Source organism: Dendrobates tinctorius, unplaced genomic scaffold (genome assembly GCF_039654945.1).
Source record: "Dendrobates tinctorius isolate UK_male_01 unplaced genomic scaffold, ASM3965494v1 ptg000011l, whole genome shotgun sequence".
Taxonomy (NCBI): domain Eukaryota; kingdom Metazoa; phylum Chordata; class Amphibia; order Anura; family Dendrobatidae; genus Dendrobates; species Dendrobates tinctorius.
The window spans coordinates 102,848,340-102,871,722 of NW_027361679.1; the positions used below are offsets into that span (position 1 = coordinate 102,848,340).

At 42.7% G+C, this 23,383-nt stretch overlaps 1 protein-coding gene across 1 annotated transcript in view; it reads left to right on the forward strand.

The window, feature by feature from the left end:
* Positions 1-23,383, forward strand: part of ATP8B3 (ATPase phospholipid transporting 8B3) — an 807,548-nt gene that overhangs the window by 446,455 nt on the left and 337,710 nt on the right. Inside the window, exons 12-13 of the mRNA XM_073545649.1 lie at positions 3,019-3,107; positions 9,527-9,720. Coding sequence (XP_073401750.1) covers positions 3,019-3,107; positions 9,527-9,720 — 283 coding nt within the window. The remainder of the gene's footprint in view (positions 1-3,018; positions 3,108-9,526; positions 9,721-23,383) is intronic.

A 23,383-nucleotide genomic window follows, 5' to 3' on the forward strand; every position in this document is an offset into this window, starting at 1 on the left:
GGGTTCAGTTAACCTCTCAAATGTGTTTTTTTCAATATCTGGGTTCAATGGCATATTGGGGTACATATGACTTGATATCAGTGCAGACCCATTCAATGCAACGTTTTTTCTGAACGCCCTCCTGTACCTCCCGTGAAAGAGGTATTGTGGTGCGTTGTAATTCTTTTCAGCCCAACCACTCACTGCATAGGCAATAACAGCATAGGAAACCCACTGTTTAATAATGGCCCTTTAAGCAGATTAATGCCGCCTGATGCTCCTCTAAAAATAGCCTTTGTGACTTTAACAGTCCCGCCTTCAAAAATGAAACAAGATGTGTCTCCTTATGTGTCACTCAACACATGGCCAGCTAGGGTTGTTAAATGTTACAATTACATTTCCCAGTGAATGCATTTGTATTGGTTGAAAGCAATGTTAAATTGGAAGAACGCTTCAAAAACGCTACATGTATACATAGCCCAAGTGGGGGAGGAACAGTTTGGTCTGGGGTTAATTATTTTGCCTTATATGCAAGTCATTAACCTGGAAAGGATGTACCTTAACATATTTCCCAGCAAAATCTGTTTTGGTTTTGCTTTGGTATATTTTTTGGTGCACCCGTTAAAATGGCATGAAACTCTGAAAAAAAATGTTTCAAGCTGTGAACTAGGAGTCAGGAATGCTTCTAAAGGGGGTTTTACACTAAGCGATATCGCTAGCAATATCGCTAAAACGTCACCGGTTTTGTGACGTTATAGCGATATTGCTAGCGATATCGCTATGTGTGATACTTACCTCCGACCGGCTCCCCTGCTGTCCATCGCTGATCGCGCGAGAATGTCAGGCTCCATTTCTCGTCGGGCGCTTCCTGCTGGGCTTCCTGCTGTGTGAGACGAGCGACGCTGGACGCGGGCGGGAGGACGCCAGGATCGCCGCGTCTGAAAGGTAAGTATCGTCCGCTGTACCGCTGCTGCATCGCTGTGAGATCTGCCTGTTTGGCAGCTCACTAGCGATCATTTAGCGATGCACCAGCGATCCTGACCGGGTCATATCGCTGGTCGGATCGCTGGTGCATCGCTAAATGTAAAAGGGCCTTAAGGACGATAACCAATGATGTCCCCATGTCATTTGAGCAGTGTTTCCATTATTTTCAGACGTTTATAGATCTCTAAAGGACCCCTAGGGGGGATCGCGGTAAAAATGCTCTGGTCTCCCATAGACTTACATTGGGCTCGTTGTTCTGTCCGAGTACCCGAGTATTCCAATTTGCTCGACCCGAGCAACGAGCACCCAAGCATTTTAGTGCTCGCCCATCACTAGTCAGCCGTGATTCCTTAAGACACTGAGCTGAACTTGAGTGCAGCTTCAGTGATGAGCAGTAACATCATTGAGGTTGCTTCTGGTCACAGCTGCTGTTTTTTTTATTTTAAAAATAATAAATGGCTAAAAGAGGGTCGGGGAGTTTTTATTTCAAATAAAGGACTTTGTGTATTTATTTCAATTAAAGGACTTTACTCTGTGTCTTTATTATATATATATGTTATAATCACAAATTCATTAGAAACATATTCCCTCCGAATTAGAAACCCATATGGTGAAAAAGTACATTATAAATGAAACATACTTAGATGTTTCCAATGAAAGAATGGTATGATGCCTCCACCTAGTGGTCAGGCATATGTATGAGTGCTAATACTGAGAAAATGAGACAAAAATCTATATGCAATGTCCACCTGTCCTTTAAAATGTATTCATGTTTCATCCCTTTCCTTTGGACCTGATGTTCATATGTTTGGATGTCCAAGCCCATTAAATAAACCTTTAAGCACTATCAGTGCTGGAGCCTTCTCTCTGGGTTTTATATCACCAAGGTTAGGCACCTCAGTGACACAAATACTCCATCCAGGACTTGTCCAGGTGCCATTTTACAACCCGTAGAGAGATGAGTATTAGGTCAGCCATGTTTAACTGTGCCAACAATTCAATAATATTACACTTAGACAGATATTGCGCATGTGCAACACCTTCTATCTAAATGGACGATGTGAGACACGGTTGACTGAATGTGTGTTTGTAGCTGCTTACGGCCACATTCACAAGTGCAGTATTTGGTCAGTATTTTACTTCAGTATTTTAAAGTCAAAATCAGGAATGGGTGAAAAATACAGACTATTTCACTCCTGATTTTGACTTACAAATACTAATGTAAAATACTGACCAACTACTGAACGTGTGAACATGGTATTTGAGCTGTATAATGAATGCCTGAGTCCATTGAAACATGTTGCTGCTCTGTTTCAAGTGTTACTATTATACACTCTGGGCTGGGTCACTTACTTTGAATTTTGGTTTGTCAGCACCTGGTAATGGTGAGATCCCGGCCCCAGAGTGGATTATAAATTCAAAAATGGAAAATTTTGCATTATATTTTCACCCGTATGGCATTCATATTGCATCCATCTTTATACATCAGCAGTTAAGTTTCCAAAATGAACAGTTTCCTGTGTGAAAGAATTGCAAGGTTTCCATAAGCATTGGACACTAATCTAATGATCCGTATAGAATGAATTATTTTTTTTGAAGCACCCATAGACTTGAAAGAACGAGACTCATTCGAGAAACGAAACAGACTAGTGCAGGCTCCAATTTTTTTTCACATTGACAATAGGTCCATTGAAAAAAAGGGTAAACTGAACAGTCCCATTAGTTAAAATTGGTCCGAGTGCTGTCATCTTTTCTCTCGGACAGCTCTTGGACTGGAAATACACAAACGTGAACTTAGCCTTGGGATGCAAGAAAAGTAAGCTAGATTCTCCTTGTTAGATTTCAAAATTATTGGCATCTAAAGAGGCAAATGTTAAATCAAATCATTAAGGGGTTAAGGTTTTCTGGAGAGGTTGTGTTTTAAAATTGGTGCCCAAATTATTGCAAATTTTTTTTATTTCTGAAGACTTCTGAAGCTATGTTGTTATATTGCATCACAATAACATAAATATTGCAAAGATTTATCACTTCAGTTGTTTTGTATTTTGGTCGTAGGATTTGACTCGAAAATAATGAAGAATTGTGGAAAATTCAAAGTAAAGAAAACTAAATTGGACCTCATGATGAATTATATAGTTGCCATCGTAAGTATTTCTGTTACAGTACTACATTTTTACCAAAAGGACATATCAAGTATACAATATCTATGTAAGGAGGAAGACTGGGCTGCGGGTACCTGTATGCGGAATTGTGACGGCTGCATCCAGTGTTTCCGGGGGGAAAGGATGGGGAACCGGACAGGACTGATTACCTGGTGAGAGGGGACATGGTGCACAGAGGGAGGAGAGAGCAGGAAGTATGGGAAGGGTCCGAAGTTTCCCCCCTGAGGAGAGTGGAGACAGGTATGTGCCGCGCTCTGCAGATATAGAAGGAGCACGGAGGTAAGACCCGTTCTCAGTTACGTGAAGGCCCCGCAGGAACAAGGAGCATATGTGTCTATGCAGCCACTTTTGAGGAACATCTTCGGCAGCTGGAGCAAGTGTTGAGTCGGCTGCAGAGTCACGGCCTGGAAATGAAACATCAAAAATGCCACTTTTTTCACCTACAAATTGAATATTTGGGACACATCATATCCACTGAAGGAGTGAGACCGGCGCATGAAAAGATAGCGGCTGTGCAAGAGTGGCCCACCCCGACAACAGTGAAAGATGTTCGGGCCTTCTTGGGGCCTACCAGGTACTACAGAAGGTTCGTAAAGCATTTATCCTGTATCGCTAACCCGCTGCTGGAACTACTAAAGGGATTGCCCTCCAGTTCAAAGAATCTACCTATTCAATGGGGAAGCAGTCAGTAGGAAGCCTTCAGAGCCTTGAAAATGGCCTTGACAGAGGCCCCAATACTCGCCTATGCGAATTTCTCACAACCCTTCATCCTCCACACTCATGGGAGCCTACATGGCCTGGGGGCCGTTCTATCACAAATGCAGGAAGGAAAAGAACGGGTGATAGCCTATGCGAGCCGATCTCTCCACGACTCAGAACGAAACTCAGGCAGCTACAGCTCTTTCAAGTTGGAACTGCTGCAGTTGGTGTGGGCAATGACCGAAAAGTTTGCAGAGTATTTGTTGAGGTCTGAAGTCTTGGTGCGTACCAATAATAATCCCCTTGCCCACCTGGAAAATGCTAAATTGGGGGCCCTGGAACAACGAAGGGTGGCCCGCATGGCAAAGTATCACTATAAGATCACTTAATGAGCTGGGGCTGAGAACACACATGCCGATGCTCTTATCAGGATCCTGTCAGCGCTGGCGGACTGCCATGGCTGAGCAGGGTAGCTCACCCAGACTACGGGGGCCCCAGGGTCTGAAGCTACAGGGAAAGTTCAGATAACAGGACCTGCGATACTGAAGATAGAAAGAAGTACAAGGACCTACGATCATGTGACCACAGGGCGCGTGGCTTAGCGTCCTGTTGCAGGAGATGACTGTAGGATTCTATTACAGGAATCCTGGAGTACAGGCTAGGGAAACTCAGGTCAGACAAACGAGGGGTCATACATGGAGAGGGCAGCGCAGTACCAGAGGAACCGACAGAGAATAGTCAGAATGTAAGAAAAGAATCATACACCGAGATAGCAACGCAGTACAAGAGGGGAAATCAGAGCATAGTCAGGTTCAAGGCAAAAGAGTCATACACGGAGATAGCAAAGTAGTACGAAGGGGACAGGCAGAACTCGTAACAGGGACAGAATCGGATCAAAACCAAACAAGCATAAAGTATCACAATCACTAATCACACCAGGGTCACACACTTGGCCAAGGTCTGAGTATAAGCGACAAGGAGTGAGCCCACAATGAGGCTATAAAAAGCCTCCCAGAATCTCAGAGTGAGGCTGTCCAAATTAACCTCTAAACTTCCTGATCCCACGAGCTCAGCAGATCATGACCGCTCTCTTGTGAGTGACTCATGAGCTGCCGGAACGCGATCGAGATGAAGAATTGGAGGCAGAGGAGATTCCTGGTGTCCGGGACCTTGCTAGGTCATTGGTGGCAGCGCAGGGACAGATCAGAGAGGTGTCTGGAGAGCAAGTGCTAGGACAGACTTGGGATGACTGGGTGCATCTCCAACGAGCAGACAAGGAGTTTGCTCAGTTGAGACAGTGGGTGGCCCTAAAGCAACTTCCCAGCCGGCAAGAGAGAGACGCTCTGTCCCCAGGGGCTCTGCAGATTCTGAGACAGTGGGAGAGGATTCAGTTGGAAGATGGATTGATATATAGAAGAGTACAGCTGGTGCGGGAATTGGGGGTCACATGGCAAGTGGTGCTCCCAGAAAAGTTGATCCGATGTTGTGGTAGCTATGGAGGCCCATGAGAGAGGGGTTCACTTTGGTCCAGAGCAGATGTTCCAGTGGTTGCAGAAGCTGGTGTATCACCCCAGACTGAAGACTGCAGTAGAGGATGCCTGTCAACAATGTCGGAGCTGTGAACTAGCCAAACCTCCAGAGCAGAGAATTCCAACACAGACCATCGTGACTTCTGCCCCCTTAGAGCTACTGATGATTGACTACCTAGCTGTAGGCCCGCATTTCTCGGGTATGAACATTGTCTGGTGATGTGGTGATGACCGACCACTTCACCAAGTTTGCTGTAGTGATTCCGATCCGGGACCAGACTGCTGAGTCAGCTGTGCAGGCCATCTGCTGAGACTTCATCCGGGTGTATGGTTGCCCAAAGAGGATTAATTCTGACCAAGTCGCTTGCTTCCAAGGTCGAGTGATGGAGGAGTTGTACCGTTTGTACCGGATTGAGAAGTCGAGGATGACGCCCTATCATTCTCAGGGAAATGGAGCCTGCGAACAGTTCAATCAACATTGATTCAGATGCTCCAAACATTGGAGGAAGTTTGGAAATTACGGTGGCCTGAGTTCGTGACTGAATTGGTCTGGGTGTACAAAAATCGAGTGCACAGTACAACAGGATACTCTTTGTATACGGTGATATTTAGGCGAAAGGGACGAGAGATCACTGAGCTGGAGTTAGACCCAGAAGAGGACTACCCGCAGACGGGGCTGTCTTCCTGGGTTTGGGAACACCGATATTGACTACAAACTCTTCACCGACTCGTACAGACAAAGTTCCGGGAACTCCAGCACCATGAAATGCCGCCCACTCGAGTGGCAGCTCTGAGAGCAGGAGATCGGGTGTTGATCTGGGGGACAAGTGGCCCTGGGGAAAACTGGAACATCGATGGGAGAAGACCCCGCATCGATTGAAGTGCCATGTCGGCTCTGATGGACGGATGTATGAAGTTCAACCCGTACGAGAAGGCGAAGCACCTACCCGAATAGTTCATCACAGCATGTTGTGGCCCTGTTTGTTACAGGGACCTGAGGAAAGAGAAAGGTTGCTGGACATTAACCAAGTGGCCACTTCTCGACTGTGATGATGAAGAGACAGACGCCTCAGCCCCAGACTTGAATAATTCACCGTCCGCCGCTCCCAGGGAAGTGCCCGGGCCTGAAGCACCAGGGATGGCAGATTCATTGGACCAAAATGTTCTCCCGCCTCCTATCCGTCAACCTGAATTACGCCGGTCAGAGCAGACAACCGCTGGAGTACCTCCCACTCGCTATGAACAAAATCAATTGATTTGGCAATGTATTATTCAAGGAGTGGAAGAGTGTGAACGTCTGATGAAGGAGCTCTCACCCGTGGAATGGCAAGTTAAAGGAGAGCGGGAGTGTAAGGAGGAAGACCGGGCTATGGGTACCTGTATGATGCCACGTCCAGAACTGTCAGGGCTGCATCCAGTGCAGCCGGGAGGAAAAGATGGGGAACCAGACAGGACTGATGACCTGGTGAGAGGGGGCAAGGTGAGCTGAGGGAAGGGAGAGCAGGAAGCATGGGAAGAGTCAGAAGTTTCCCGCCGATGAAGAGTGGAGACAGGTGAGCGCTGCGCTCTGTGAGAACAGGGAGCACACAGAGCATCAAACGCACCGCCAGACAGTGTGAGGTGCTCGCAGTAAGGAACGGGTGCCAGGTGCCAGATCATGATCTGTATCCACCAGCGAGTACAGGCAGTGGAGCACGTACCGTGTAGAGACTTCCATGGTATTACCCCCTTCGGTGCTGCAGATTAATGAACTAGGGGCTCAACGGGTAAAACCGAAGACTGCCCGTTGCCACCAGACGCTTGTTCAGTAGTTGGCAGGAAATGCCTGAGGAAGCCGTATCTGCTATTGCTGGTACTACAACCCTCATCGGACTGCATGCAGCTGAGGAACTTTGGAGTCACGATAAGTTTAATAACAAGACTGTTGTGTTATTTTGCAATTCCAGTTGTTAATTATCTCCCTGTGAGGAGTTTACCCTATTGTTATAATTAAACTGCATTACTGATAACTCTTGCTTTGCATTCCCTGTGTTCCTGCATCCCAGTACCTGCTTACATATACATTCCTCAAAATTGAATTTACAACACTACAGGATGGACAGACGTGTTAGTGATCTGCAAATGATGTAACAATGCAAACAAAATTTTCAAAATATCTTGATTTATTCAGCATCAAGTATAAGCACCAATCACAGAATTGCCACACTTACATGCCATGGCTGCTATCAATGAGGTTATAATGAGGTTATATGAGGTTATAAATGGATGACTGAGGAATGCACTGCCACACTGAATTCATTCCAGCCTCCATTGCAGTCTTTCTGTGCATTAAAATAGCCTTTGATAGCTGTATTTTGGTGCCCTACAGGAGTAACATTCGGCCAGTTCTCCAAGCTGGTTATTAAACTGACTGCCAGCTCGGAGATCAGTTATATCGCTTCTTCCATGTTGTCATCTTTCTTCATACAATTGAAGATATGAGTAGCGTGATGCAGTCACCTGATCACACTGCTGACGTAGTCACCTGATCATGTTGCTGACGTAATGACCTGATCACACTGCTGACGTAGTCACATGATCGCTCACACTGCTGACATAATCAACTGATCACACTGCTGACGTAGTTACCTGATCACACTGCTGATGTAGTCACCTGATCATGCTGCTCACGTAGTCACCTGATGACACTGTTGGCATAGTCACCTGATCACACTGCTGACGTAGTCACCTGATGACACTGCTGACGTAGTCACTTGATCATGTTGCTGACGTAGTCACCTGATGACACTGCTGACGTAGTCACTTGATCATGTTGCTGATGTAATCACCTCATCACACTGCTGTTGTAGTCACTTGATCACACTGCTGACATAGTCACCTGATCATTCTGTTGATGTAGTCACCTGATCACACTGCTGATGTAGTCATCTGATCACGCTGCTGACAGTCACCTGATCACACTGCTGACGTAGTCACCTGATCACGCTGCTGACCTAGTCACCTGATCACACTGCTGACGTAATCACCTGATCATGCTGCTGACGTAGTCACCTGATCACACTGCTGATGTCACTGTTGCACTGCAGTAGCTGCAAGGATGTTGTGAAGGGAAGTGATCCATAGAGCCGATTAAACAAGGAACTTTTATTGGTGGGGATGTTACCATGATAACACAGTATCGGAGGGACAGTGTGCAGAGGGAGGAGAAGGAGAATAGGTGGCACAGTGTAGAAAGGGGCAGCATGGAGGATGACAATATGGAGATAGTGACTGCATAAACGTGGACTATGTGATGGGACAGTGTGAAAAGGAGGCACAGTATGAAGAATGGGCAATGTGGTATCCCCTGGGTTGTTTTTCAACACAACAGTATTCGGTCGCATATTGTTCAGCAGCCTGCATAACCTAAATTTACTACCATAGAAAGTAGCGTTTCCAGACTTGTCTCCCATCAAGCTCATTTGGTCATCGGTTGGCAATTGCAAAGGGAGTTACCAGCAGCGTGTCTTGATGATTTTGGTGCCCAAGAGCATTCAGCGTGGGAGAACATTCCTCAGACAACCATTAATAACGTGGTACTCATACTGGATACTGTATAAATCAAGATGTTTTAAAAATTTTGTTTTAATATACTCTAACTAACCAATGTTTATGCACATTCAATGAAAATTTCATTTTTATTCACAATTTGATACATTCATTCTGGACTGTTACAAACATATTTCAGGTCAGGAAATTGTGCAATAAATACCTAACACTTTAAAATGCTCTAAATGGCTGAGAATTTTTTTAAGAACAAACTGTCAAACTTTATCACTCTTGTAGTAGATATTTATAGTTGAAATACTGTTGGGGAACAGATCTTCAAGCATGTAAGAGGGATATAACGTATGTGATTCACAGCTTATTTCAGAAAGGCTACCAGGGAATTTAACATTGTTTTGTAGTGTAAATTTTAAGCGCCTAAAACTATAAATCAATGAATTGAGGTTTTCTTTTATATATTAGGAGCTTTTTTTATATTATTTATTTTTTTATAACGTAATACTCGATAATATAATTTTATGTTTTACCATATAGTCATACAGTACATTCATTTGTTATAGCATGACCCATGAACTTCTGCAAACATTTCATATCTTTTGATGTTAAAATTGTTCATTTAATTTGTAGGTATTTGTGATTTTGATTACCTTTACTGTGTCGCTGGCCATCGCTTCAGGTTTTTGGACAAAATGGTTCCAAGAAAAACACAGTTACCTACCGAGTTTACCTGCAAACACGACTTCTGCTTACAGTGCCTTCCTTGTTTTCTGGGGTTATACAATACTGATGAGCACCATTGTTCCAATGTCAATGTATATCACGTAAGGATATTCAGGAGCATGAGAATTCAACGACTGTATAAATAACACCTAAAATATGTTGGACCTTCCTATATTTCCTAAACAAAATCAGGGAATTGTATTGGAAACTAAAATAATGTGGTCAAATTTCTATATTTATACTGAAAGCATGTGAAGATAATATATTCTTGCATCATTACCTAAAAGTATAGTTTTAGTAATAAATTCACCAACGTGCTTATTATTTTAATGTTATGTCTTTTCTAAAGGGATCTGTCATGTGAACAAATGCTAAAAACCTGCAGATATAGGGTTAATCTGCAAGTTAATAGCATTCTGAACCAGCCAGCGCAGGAGCATATGCATCCTCTGCCGTGAGGAAATTAACTTTATTCCTCCCGGTAGCATTCAGTTTTCAGTCATGGCGGTTACAGCTGCTGCTCTCTACACACAGAGTGATGAGTGAACATGCGCCGCCGACGCCCCGTGACTGAAACACGAACACTACCAGGAGGAAAACATCAAGTGGCTATCTTAATTTTTTTTCAAGCCACTAATTGAGTCATCAATTAGGCTAGGTTCACATTAGCGTTTTTGTGCGCAGCGTATCATCTGCATGCGCAAACGCATGTCAAAATGCATACAAACGCATGTTTACGCTACATTTTTTATCTGCATCAGCTTACGCATGATGGCAAAAAAAGCTGCGTTTGCATGTGTTTTTGCATGCGTTTGCGTTTTTTCAGCACATGCGTTGGGAGAATTTCCTTGACACAAGCCACACCCGATGGTTGAGTCTCATTTCCCGGACATGAGTATGTGAAAAATGCATGCGTTACGAACGCATGCGTATGCATGTCCTTGCGTACGCATGCGTTCCCATAGACAGTAATGTGTTTATTTGACGCACTCATCCGCATGCGCATGCCTGCGCATATTTGACCGATTTTGCCGCTTCCAAAAATCCAACATGATGCGTTCGCCGGATCCCACAACACACTGAAAAACAATGCATGTGTACGCAGACGCATGGGAACTGATGCAATCCCCTGCCCCTGCGTACACCATGTTAAAGATAGGGAAACATGATGCATACGGATTACTGTGGATGAAACGCTGCGCAAACAGACGCAAATGTGAAACCAGCCTAATAGTTAGATGATATATCCAACCAGTCCCTCATAACCAAATGAAGGGCAAAGAAGAGATCCCACAATTAACTTCAATTAAAAGGTATATATTTTTATTAACAAAATTCTAAAAACAATGTGAATAAGCAGCAAGATAGCCATGATAGAGAACACCTAATTGAAAAATAACAAAAAATGGGCTATAACATTATGCAGGGTATTGCACAGATCACAACACATGATTAAAGAAGCTGGCGGCGAAACGCGCGTCGGGGTGTGCGGACACCTTTTGATCCTGTGCCACAGGTAGATATCATTTTGGCTCCTTTTATTTTTCCTATTTGGGTTTATTTGTGGACTGATTTATGGTCCTCAATAATGGAGCTCTGATAACGGTCTATCTCTTCTTGTGGCTAATTGCCATTTGTTAGGGTTTTTGATAGCATGTGTATGGTGTACTTTACTTATGCAGCATGGATTTAATCAGGGTGGTTTAACTATTGTATTAGGGGATTATTCTCCACTTGGAATTCCTCACTGTTTATTGCTTATTACAACGGATTTATATTACCTAACCCTTTACTCATGTGTTGTGATCTGTGCAATACCCTGCATAATGTTATAGCCCATTTTTTGTTATTTTTCAATTAGGTGTTCTCTATCATGGCTATCTTGCTGCTTATTCACATTGTTTTTAGAATTTTGTTAATAAAAATATATACCTTTTAACTGAAGTTAATTGTGGGATCTCTTCTTTGCCCTTCATTTGGTTATGAGGGACTGGTTGGATATATATGGTTGAAGTGCCCTGTTTACTTTTTGGGACTATTGGTTGTTATATAGTTAGATGTTAGTTAAGTGTTGTTGTCTCAACATTATCTTAAATGAGTGAAGTTGCAAAGTGTTCTTATTAACAATCCTCTCAGTTCTCAAAAATTAAAATTTATAGTTTAATGCTCATTGCCTAAGTTACCGGCAACCTCTGCAAGTCTATCAACAGTGGATGGTGTTCTAAGTAAGGAGTGCAGCTCCTTAAAGCTCCTTGCTTTAGATCTTACAAGCACTGCTCTATAACTAGCTGACCAACTTAGTATCCTTGCACTCCTCCTTCTGTTGGCAGAACCAGAGATTTGCATATTTAAGGCTAGCAGCTGGTCTAAACTATGAATCACCTGGAGCACACCGTAGGAAAGAGACAAGTCAAGTCAGCCCCTTTAAAGAGGTATTTCCATCTGAAATGTTAAAGTCATATCGGAAGGATAGATACATGCCACCTCTCTAAGATGAGCGGATCAATCGGCGGAGGATCGAATTTGAGTTAAATTTCCTGAAATCCACAATTCATCGCTTTCCCATAACGCCTTGCAGCAATTAAATCACATGGTGTAGCACAGCCAATCAGGTGGACTATCACAGGCAGTATAAAACATAGGTGCCAGCTATGGAATGCAATTTTATGGCTGTACTGTATAGGGATAGTAGCTCAGAGCGCACAGGTTAGAGATAGATAAAGACCTAATGCAATTTTTGAAGACTATTTCCGTGTTGCTGTATGTTTCTTACCGGTCATGAACTGACGTGTAGCAACTTTACAGCCTATCATTTTAGGTTTCATTAACTTACTTTTAATTTAGGTTGAAAGTAATTATTAAAAAAAATGTAAATAAAAAAGACAACATATGACTACTCCATTGATTCATATTTGAAAAACTGAAATATGATCTTTAGGTGGTGATAGTAACCAATGGAAGAATGTTCCAAGGAAGTGCATAACTTGTAACCTTGTGTATATTTACATTGCTTGTCTTCTTATGCTTGTATTAAAACCAATAAAAAGATGATTGAAAGAAAGAAAGAAAAAAGACAACAATAAAAAAGTTTAGGTTTTACAATTGTTTGACTAGTCACATTTAACAATCATAGGCACCAGAACAATGCTGCTGATTGTTGCCTCAAATTACTTTCTGTGCATATATTTATTTATTTAAAGTTTATTTAGGGTGAAGTTTTTTTGTCAAGGGTGGGAGAATTTTAACCCAATAACTGGTTAGGTTTATTAGCAAAGTTTATGAACAAATTAAATGTTATTTTGTCCAAAATGTATTCTAAATACAAACATAGCATGGGTGACAGAAGAGTCAGAAAGATAGAAAAAAACTAATAAAAAAGATAAGTACGTGGTTGCCATTAGGAGTGACTCCACCACCACCTGTAGTGGTGGCATCCACCATCCTGGCAATAGTAGTGCCAAACGCAAGTTACATTTGGCCTCCTTTGCAAAATCTAGCAAGTGGATTATTGGGGAAGAAGCGGAGGGCGTGATGGAGTAAATGTTTGATCCCTTACCTCAATCATAGCAGAATGATATAGTCTCTGACAGAGACATTATCAACTGGAATTAGCATTCTGCTTCTGTCCACCTCCTCCTTCATAATAGTTAATAAAGTACATAGAAGAATTTCCGGTTTCTATTCAGCCTCAAAGTCCCCTAAACCACAAGTCTACAGTACTAGTACCTGAGTCAGGGCAAACCTTGGAGTTGGAAATAGGGACAGGAAGGGGGGAAGTTGGGAGCGCCGGCCATTTCACACACAGAGGTACCTGTCAGCCAAATCATGAATGACGATTGTAACATCCCTGCCGGCATCACTGCATGGCTTCCCATCTCCCATCTTACTCACCACTATGGACCATGCTGTGAATTCTGTCCTCTGCCTGCTCCATGCTGTGGGCCTCATGTCCTTGCTTGCTGCATACTTCCTGGCTGTATGCTTAGGGCGGTGGCGCTGGCACTTCCTGAGTGTTATAGAGACAGAGTGCACACCCCTAATTGGGTCCCAGTCTTTTACCAAGAGGTATCGGGTACTTAAGGCATCTCCACTCATAGGGAGAGGCCTGAGCAACAAACTCTGTTAGTCTGTACTTTGCTGCTGAGTTGCCAGGTCTTGTCCTGTTTACCGCCGCTCTGGAGGCTGCATACCCAGACCCGTTTCTGTGCTCTGTGTGTCTTGTGTTCCGCCTCCCTGGGGGCTGCATGCCCAGGCCTGTATCCTTTGTACTTGTTCCCGTGTCCGTCCTTGTCTGTACTAAGTCTGTTTCTTGTGCCTGTTCATGTCCCTGTCTGCTTCCTTCTCTACGCAGCTGTGTGTAGCCTTGTGTCTACTCCTTCTGCTCTGCTTTGCTCTTTGCTCCACACCCTGTGGCTCTGGTCTTCGCTCTGCACCCTGCGGCTCTGCTTTGCTCTTTGCTCCGCATCCTGCGGCCCAGCTCTGCTCTTCGCTCCTCACCCTGCAGCTTTGCTCTGCTCTTCACTCTGCAACCTGTGGCTCTGCTCTGCTCCTGTTCCGCACCTTGCGGTCCTGCTGTGCTCCTGTTCCGCACCTTGCGGTTCTGCTCTGCTTCTGTCCAGCATCCTACGGTTCCGATCCCTCCAGTATGAACTGGTTCCTACCTGTTCTCTTATCCTACCCGTGCCCACATGCCAGAGTGCCAGCTGTGCCCACCTGCCTGCCAGTGTGCCCTCCGTGCCTGCCAGAGTACCAGTCGTGCCCGTCTGTACTTGCCCGCACCTGTCATTAGTGTTCTGTCCCCAGTGGGATCAGCTGCTACAGCCAGACACCGCCCTGGAGTGGTACCTGGCAGCTACCTGCCACACAATTTAACCTCACCATCAGAGGCTCTAGTGAACACCAATGTAGCTGTTTATCACACCCCTTCAGGGTAGTCTGGTTTGTGGCACAATGGGGCCACAATCCTCGCTCGCGCCACCCAATCAGGGCGCGAGCGTTACAACGATGAAGATGATGATGATCAAAACCTGGGAACCAGACAGAAGTGATGATGAGTTGAGGTTATCAGAGGAAGAGGTTGCTTGCATTGGTGATAAACAGCACACACGACGTGAAAAACATCCTCTGGGGTCAAATCAGCTCTTCCTGTGGTGAGCACTGGAGCAGGAAATTCAGCATGTGCTGCTATTGGAGAACGCTCTACAGCACCTGGAATGTCAGGTTGCAGTGGTGTTGAGTCATATGTGTGAGGTTCTTCTGTTTGGCAGCTCTTTTGCATGTTGGGGCATGTCCTAGTTCAGCAGGCACCCACAACATATTTTGACGGCACAGCAATATTCAACTACCGTTTGCATGTTGACACAAGATGATTCTTTGCCAGACTGCAGGCTCTGCAACAGGAAAATAAGTCGTGGATGCCTCAGTTCTTATAGACTAGGAACTACATCTCTCCATGAAGCAACATCACCTATTAATTTGGCAAAGTCAAGCTGGCCAGCAATCAAAGGAAATTTCAAGCTATTCTCTTACCTCACCGTGCTCATCTTTCAATCAGCCAAGCCATACCCTTAGGTAGCATTTTTTCACTATCATCATCACCAAGTTCATCATTGCCATCTTGTTTTACTCCGAAAACTCCTTCTCCTACTCCTCCTCCATTGAAATGACAAATATCCATCACCAGTTGTGTGTCAAGGAAATAACCAAACGCTGCAACTTATCCACTGGTTTATCAACTAACCTTGCATTTTGTCAAGATGATGGTGGTGCAGATGCCTTAACAGCTAGTGGATTCTTCTGCCTTTAAAGAAGATAAAAAAATACCATTATTTCTCACAAGAAGAGATGTCGATTTTTGTTTTCACATGCATGAGAATGTAAGCCACCCTCTGGACTCTGGTTTTTGAGTTCCAAAGTGCACTGAACTATAGATAAAGGGGGAGAGAGGACTTGGGAGCTTCTACGTGATTAATTTGTTGCGCTGAAGTTAGAAATGCCACTAGTGGGTGCCAGTCCGGCTGGTGATTACAGCCATAGCAGGAGAAAAGGAAAAACTTGTTTTGGCACTCCAAAAAGGTAAAATCTCTAAAGTTTATTTAAGCCACTTTTTAAACAGGAGAAATAAAAAACACCTGATGCGTTTCGGGCGTGGTAGTTGTGCCCTTATTCATAGGATATCTAAGTGAATGAAGGCTAGTATATATAGAGGGAAAGATCCAATAAACATAGGGAGAGAAAGATTACATGGAAAAGTCAGCTTCTGTGCAAACAAGATGACAATCATGCATTAATTGAAATACACAAAATTAATATATATAAAACAGATCAATTTTATATTTCATACTGTGGAGATATTTGGTATTCAGGTGCAGTATCCAATATGCTCCTCTGACAGTAAGATGTCTTTGCCAGTATATGACGTCCTCCAAGACAAAAAATGCAAAATATGTGAGGTCAAACACAAGATGACAGTAATAAATTAATTGAAATACACAAAATTAATATATATAAAACATCAATTTTATATTTCATACTGTGGAGATATTTGGTATTAAGGTGCAGTATCCAATATGCTCATGTGACAGTAAGATGTCTTTGCCAGTATATGATGTCCCCCAAGCCAAAAAATGCAAAATAAGTGAGGTCCCCCTTGTGAATGGACAAAAAGTGTTTAGTTGCTCCTAAATAAGTGCTATTCTTATTGTGGATGTTTGATATGTGCTCAGCAATTCCTTTTTTAAGCTTCCTGGTGGTACATACAATGTGTCTTACTTGACATGATGAACAAGTAACACAATATACAACATATTTGGTGTCACAATTTACAGTGGGTACAGAAAGTGTTCAGACCCCTTTAAATCGTTCACTCTTTGTTTCATTGCAGCCATTTGGTAAATTCAAAAAAGTTCATTTTTTTCTCATTAATGTACACTCTGCACCTCATCTTGACTGAAAAAAACAGAAATGTAGACATTTTTGCAAATTTATTAAAAAAGAAAAACTGAAATCTCACATGGTCATAAATATTCAGACCCTTTGCTCAGTATTGAGTAGAAGCAACCTTTTGAGCTAGCAATGTCATGAGTCTTCTTGGGAATGATGCAACAAGTTTTTCACACCTGGAATTGGAGATCCTCTGCCATTCTTCCTTGCAGATCCTCTCCAGTTCCATCAGGTTCGATGGTGAACGTTGGTGGACAGCCATTTTCAGGTCTCTCCAGAGATGCTCAATTGGGTTTAGGTCAGGGCTCTCGCTGGGCCAGTCAAGAATGCGAACAGAGTTGTTCTGAAACCACTCCTTTGTTTTTTTAGCTGTGTGCTTAGGTCATTGTCTTGTTGGAAGGTGTATCTTCGGCCAAGTCTGAGGTCCAGAGCACTCTGGAAGAGGTTTTCATCTAGGACATCTCTGTACTTGGCTGCATTCATGTTTCCTTCAATTTCAACCAGCTGTCCTGTCCCTGCAGCTGAAAAAGACATCCGTAGCGTGATGCTGCCACCACCATGTTTCACTGTTGGAATTGTATTGGGCAGATGATGAGCAGTGCCTGGTTTTCTCCACACATACCACTTAGAACTATCACCAAAAAGTTCTATCTTTGCCTCATCAGACCAGAGAATCTCATTTCTCATAATCTAGGAGTCCTTCATGTGTTTTTTAGCAAACTCTATGCGGGCTTTCATGTGTCTTGCAATGAGGAGAGACTTCCGTCGGGCCACTCTGCCATAAAGTCCCAACTGATGGAGGGCTGCAGTGATGGTTGACTTTGCGGAACTTTCTCCCATCTCCCTACTGCATCTGTGGAGCTCAGCCACAGTGATCATAGGGTTCTTCTTTACCTCTCTCACCAAGGTTCTTCTCCCACGATTGCTCAGTTTGGCTGGAGGGGCCACGTCTAGGTCCCAAACTTCTTCCATTTAAGGATTATGGAGGCCACTGTGCTCTTAGGAACTTTGAGTACTGCAGAAATTCTTTTGTAACCTTGGCCAGATGTGTGCCTTGCCACAATTCTGTCTCTGAGCGCCTTGGCCAGATTCTTTGACCTCATGATTCTCATTTGGTCTGACATGCAATGTGAGCTGTAAGGTCTTATATAGACAGGTGTGTGCCTTTACAAATCAAGTCCTATCACTTTAATTAAACACAGCTGGAATCCAATGAAGGAGTAGAACCATCTCAAGGAGGATCACAAGGAAATGGACAGCACATAACTTAAATATGAGTGTCTGAGCAAAGGGTTCTACATTTCTGTTTTTTTCAGTCAAGATGGGGTGCAGAGTGTGCATTAATGAGAAAAAAAAGAACTTTTTTGAGTTTACCAAATGGGTACAATGAAACAAAGAAACAAAGAGTGAAACATTTATTAAAGGAGTCTGAATACTTTCTGCAGCCACTGTATGAAAGAGGTAATGTTGTATCTTGTAGTGGGGGATATTGTGATGAAACGATTTCTATCAAGTGCATATGTACAAATGTTGCATCTGTTACCTGCACATTCGCTTTATTGATAGCCAATGAGATGGGGTAAATTGTCTTAAGAGGCTGGGAGATAGAAAGTTTCTATCCTTTCCTAGCAACATATCTGCAGCCTTTGTCAATAATTTTGCATTGTCTCATCTTGATTGATTATAGGTAAGTATTTTAGAGCAGTTGTTTTTATATCATTTAACTGTGAACTTTAAGGAATTGAAAAAGTAACTGGAGAATGTTCATTATTGCAGGAAAGGTGTTTTTCGCATGGTGGGAGGAGTTTGGATTTATTTCAGATAGTATTGTGAACTTGTTTGGCATTTAGGCTGTTGTAACCTATGTCAATTTGTCTTTTGCTGATGATAGCTCTCTCATGAATGAAAGCATTATGTGTGGCGCAGACACATGTGAAGGTCGTCCACATATCTCCCAAACCAATAAATATGGCTTAGTATGGGTTATTGTCAGAGAAGATGTAAGCGCCTCCTCCCACCAAGACATGTAAAGAACAGCGAGAAACAGGGAGAACCTTGAGCCAATCGGGGCACCTAGAAGTTACAGAAAGAATTGAGAGTCAAAGATGAAAAAATTGTGACCCAACAGATATTGCAAAGCTGAAATGATAGATTGTTTCAAATTCAATGAATAATTGCTATATCTATTCAAACTATGCTGAATAGCAATGATAGCCAAATGATGGGGAATGGTGGAATATACTGTAAGTGCACAACATCGCATGTCAAGAACTTAAAGACCTCATTCCATTTGAATTTTTCAAAGACTTTTAAAACAGTGGTAGTGTCCTTCAAATATCCTGGAGTTCTTAATACAAGGGGCTGAAGGTGTTCATTGACCCATGGGCTCAAATTATCATTGAGTGAGTCAATTCCAGAGATAATTGGGCAAAGGGAAGGTGGAAATACCCATTTGTGGTTTTTTGGTAGCCCATGAAAAATAGGCAAAATTGGGTAATCAGGTAGGAGCCATCTATAAAGTATGTTGTCTATAGCTCCCAGTCTTATACCCTCTTCTAGGTACTTTGATAGTTCATATTTAAACCCTTCCATGTCTTTCAAATATGAATTAGCCAAGTGCCTATTTTTCATGGGCTACCAAAAACCCACTTGTATTAACCCTGCTGTTATGTTCGGGTCATAGTGACCCGTAAGAGAATTTGTGTGGCCCTGTAGATATTTTTCTATAAGTTTCTAAACCTTGAGGTTGGGTCTATTTATTGCATCTACTATTGTATATCAATTTATTTATTTCCTAAATAATTTCAATGGGGTCATACACGCGCTCTGCCGGGTGTATGCATTGAGATCTGCGCACCATAAAAATGGCTTTATATTGATTATTTTTGGTGCGCAGTCTATACTAAAATGTAGAGCGCATCCAGAGAGATCACTAGGTGTGCACTACACATGTATAAATAACACGCTGTGTAAAGGCCCTTTTACATTTAGCGATGCACCAGCGATCCAACCAGCGATCCGATCCGGTCAGGATCGCTGGTGCATCGCTAAATGATCGCTAGTGAGCTTTCATACAGAAAGATCTCACAGCGATGCAGCAGCGACGCAGCGCACGATACTTACCATTCACACACAGCGATCCTGCGTCCTCCCGCCCGCGTCCAGCGTCGCTCGTCGTCACAGCAGGAAGTCTCAGCAGGAAGCGCCCGACGAGAAATGGAGCCAAACATTCTCGCGCGATCAGCGATGGACAGCGGGGGAGCCGGTCGCTGGTAAGTATCACACATAGCGATATCGCTAGCAATATCGCTATAACGTCACAAAACCAGTGACGTTTTAGCGATATTGCTAGCGATATCGCTTAGTGTAAAACCCCCTTAAGAGGGCCTTATTTTGTAAAGCTGAGCTCTAAAAGCCTCCAAATGATTTTTTTTTGCTAAGTAAGTCTGTCTTCCTGGCTTATCTCCTTGTTTTCAGAAGGGTTCTTATCTTCTCTGATCTTATCAGTATACATATGCTAGCACACTTAAGGCCCCTTTACATTTAGCGATGCACCAGGGATCCCGACAACGATACGACCTGATCAGGATTGCTGGTGCATCGCTAAATGGTCGCTAGTGAGCTGCCACACAGGCAGATCTCACAGCGATGCAGCAGCGATACAGCGGTCATTATTTACCTTTCAGACGCGGCAATCCTGACGTCCTCCCGTCTGCGTCCACGCATCGCTCGTCAGCGCCAGCAGGAAGCCCAGCAGGAAGTGCCCGACGAGAAATGGAGCTGCGCGATCAACGACAGACAGCGGGGGAACCGGTCGGAGGTAAGTATCACACATAGCAATATCGCTAGCGATATCGCTGCTGCGTCACCAAATCGGTGATGCTTTAGCGATATTGCTAGCGATATCGCTATGTGTAAAACCCCCTTTAGCCATTTGACCTTTCAGTTTCTTTGGACAGCAGCTCTGTACACATCTTTGTTCCAGGCTGTATCTTGGCTTTTTACAGGTATCTAGATTGTTATGCTTTTCTTATTCAATTCTGTTGGTAGATTGTATATTGTAAAGGAATACTTTTATTCCTTATTTTTTTACATGTACTTAGTGTTATTACTGTGTGATTCTGTAAGCTATAGGTCACTGCATACTGTCTGCAAAGCTGACAAACTTTTTGCAGCTAAGAGCTGTTTTTTTTCCTTGGCTCCTCCTTTTTTTGAAGCAGGGGGTTATTTACATTTGAAAAACTCAATGTTTTTACAAGTGGTGTCGTATTCTCACTGCTCTGACTGAACGATTAGCATGTTAGATGGCTGGACATTAGGGTGACCGGATCTCATATGGGGGGGAAAAAATGTCAGAATCTTGTTCGTCTGGACCCCACAAAACGATTCCCCTTTCCAGATATTGAGAGAGCCAAAATTTGAGCTCGATCAAACGACGTTAACCCGTGCCGCTCGTCGCTCAAAGTTTGAAAAAATCCAAATTGAGGTATTTTAAGATTTAGGTATTTTGCATAGTCTGTTAGACTATAAAGAATGTGACAACAACATTGCAGAAATAGCCCTGACCAAATTTTCGAACCATTTGTGGTATTTGAATGCAGAGTTGGTGGGATTATCGTTTTTTGATCCCACCATTACAGACAATGAAAAGTTGTTAATGGCTAATAAATTGCTCAGTAGCACAGATGAACCATCAGAGCACGCTAACCTACATGAGTTGATAATTTTACATAGTTATCTAATCTATTCTAGAGCTTTTGTTAAAGTAGTTTTTGAAACGTCAGAATATAATGCTCGGCATTTGCTTACAACTTGCAGGACATATTGCTTTTGTTCTTCATCTCTTGTCAGAAGGTCGTTAAAGTCGGTTACTTCCTACCTCTTTTAATTTTTCTTTCCTAACTTTTGGATTTACAACCCTAGCGTGCTCTGATGGTTCATCTGTGCTACTGAGCAATTTATTAGCCATTAACAACTTTTCATTGTCTGTAATGGTGGGATCAAAAAACGATAATCCCACCAACTCTGCATTCAAATACCACAAATGGTTCGAAAATTTGGTCAGGGCTATTTCTGCAATGTTGTTGTCACATTCTTTATAGTCTAACAGACTATGCAAAATACCTAAATCTTAAAATACCTCAATTTGGATTTTTTCAAACTTTGAGCGACGAGCGGCACGGGTTAACGTCGTTTGATCGAGCTCAAATTTTGGCTATCTCAATATCTGGAAAGGGGAATCGTTTTGTGGGGTCCAGACGGACAAAATTCCGACATCGATTTTTTGCGGTCACCCTACTGGACATTGAGCACTGGTATGTTTTGATGTAGTATAGAAGCTCTTATTGATTTTGAAGCTGCTTGTTTTGGTTTCATTTTTTTACCACATGTGTAGTTTGCTATTTTTCGTTTTGCTTATTACTAAGTTTTTTCTGAATAAAAAAAAATAAAGATTTCATTTTCATTTTTCTTTTTTTATATTTCCAAACATGTTCCCATACAGTCTAGTAAGCTAAAGGTATAAAAATAATTGAGATAGAGTATCTAAAATCAAGATTTAATAAACCGGGTCATAGTGACCCGGGAGCAATACAAGTGTATAGTACATGGGAACAGAAGAGCAGGGTTAAGAAATCCAGGATATTTGAAGGACACAACCACTGTTTTAAATGTGTTTGAAAAATTCAAAAGGAATGAGGATTTTAAGTTCTTGACATGCGATGTTGTGAACTTACCGTGTAATCCATCATTACTTGTTATTTGGCTATCATTGCTATTCAGCATCATATGATGCCACCGCTCAGCCATACAATCCGGGTGCAGCACAGTTGGCCTCTTCGTGGGACAAATTGATTGTTGTCAGACAGGTGAGGAATATGGTGTTCTATTATTTTTAATTTTACAGTAGTAAATAGGTAAAAAAGAGTAGGGAGACTTTCTTTCGGATAAAGGACTCTGTGTGTTTATTTCAATTAAAGGACTTTACTCTGTGTTTTCATTACATTTAACTATGGGGTTAGTAATGGGGTGTCTTATAAACATCTCTCAATTACTAACCTGCGGGCTTGATGTCAGCTGACAATATAAAGCTGACATTAACCGCACAAATTTTACTCCACTTCCCACTGCAACAGGACAAGTGAGAAGAGCCGGGCAAAGCACCAGAATTGGCACATATAATAGATGCGCCTTTTCTGGGACAGCTGCGGGTTGTTATTTTTAGATTGCAGTCTGAGAATATCAACCCCAAGCTGTCTGCTTTAGCCTGGATGGTTTTCAAAAATAGTTGGGGACCCCCACTGGTTTTTAAATTAATTTACATAATTTAAAAAAACAACGTGGGACCCCTCTATTTTTGACAACCATACAATATAAAGCCGACAGCTAAGGGCTGCAGCATGCAGCTGTCAGCTTTACCTGCACTCGTTAGCAAAAATAGAGGGACCAATGTAATTTTTTTTTTACACAGCATGTCCCTGCCAATAACAGCCATGCTAATACTTGTCATGACTGTGATTGTGCCCACAGGAGCAAAGCTTCTTGATTGGATTCCTGGTTGATTCGTTTATTCTTCCTAAATCTTTAAATATCTGGAAGTTAATGTGTGTCTTTAATATGTTTATTTTTTTCTTCCACATTCCAAAAATTCCTGTGAAGGACCTGAAGGGTTAATAAACTTCTTGAATGAGGTTTTGAGTACCTTTAAGGGTGCAGTTTTTAGAATGGTGTCATTTTTGGGTATTTTCTGTCATACAGGCCCCTCAAAGTCACTTCAAATGTTAGGTGGTCCCTAAAAAAATGTTTTTGCAAATTTTGTTGTAA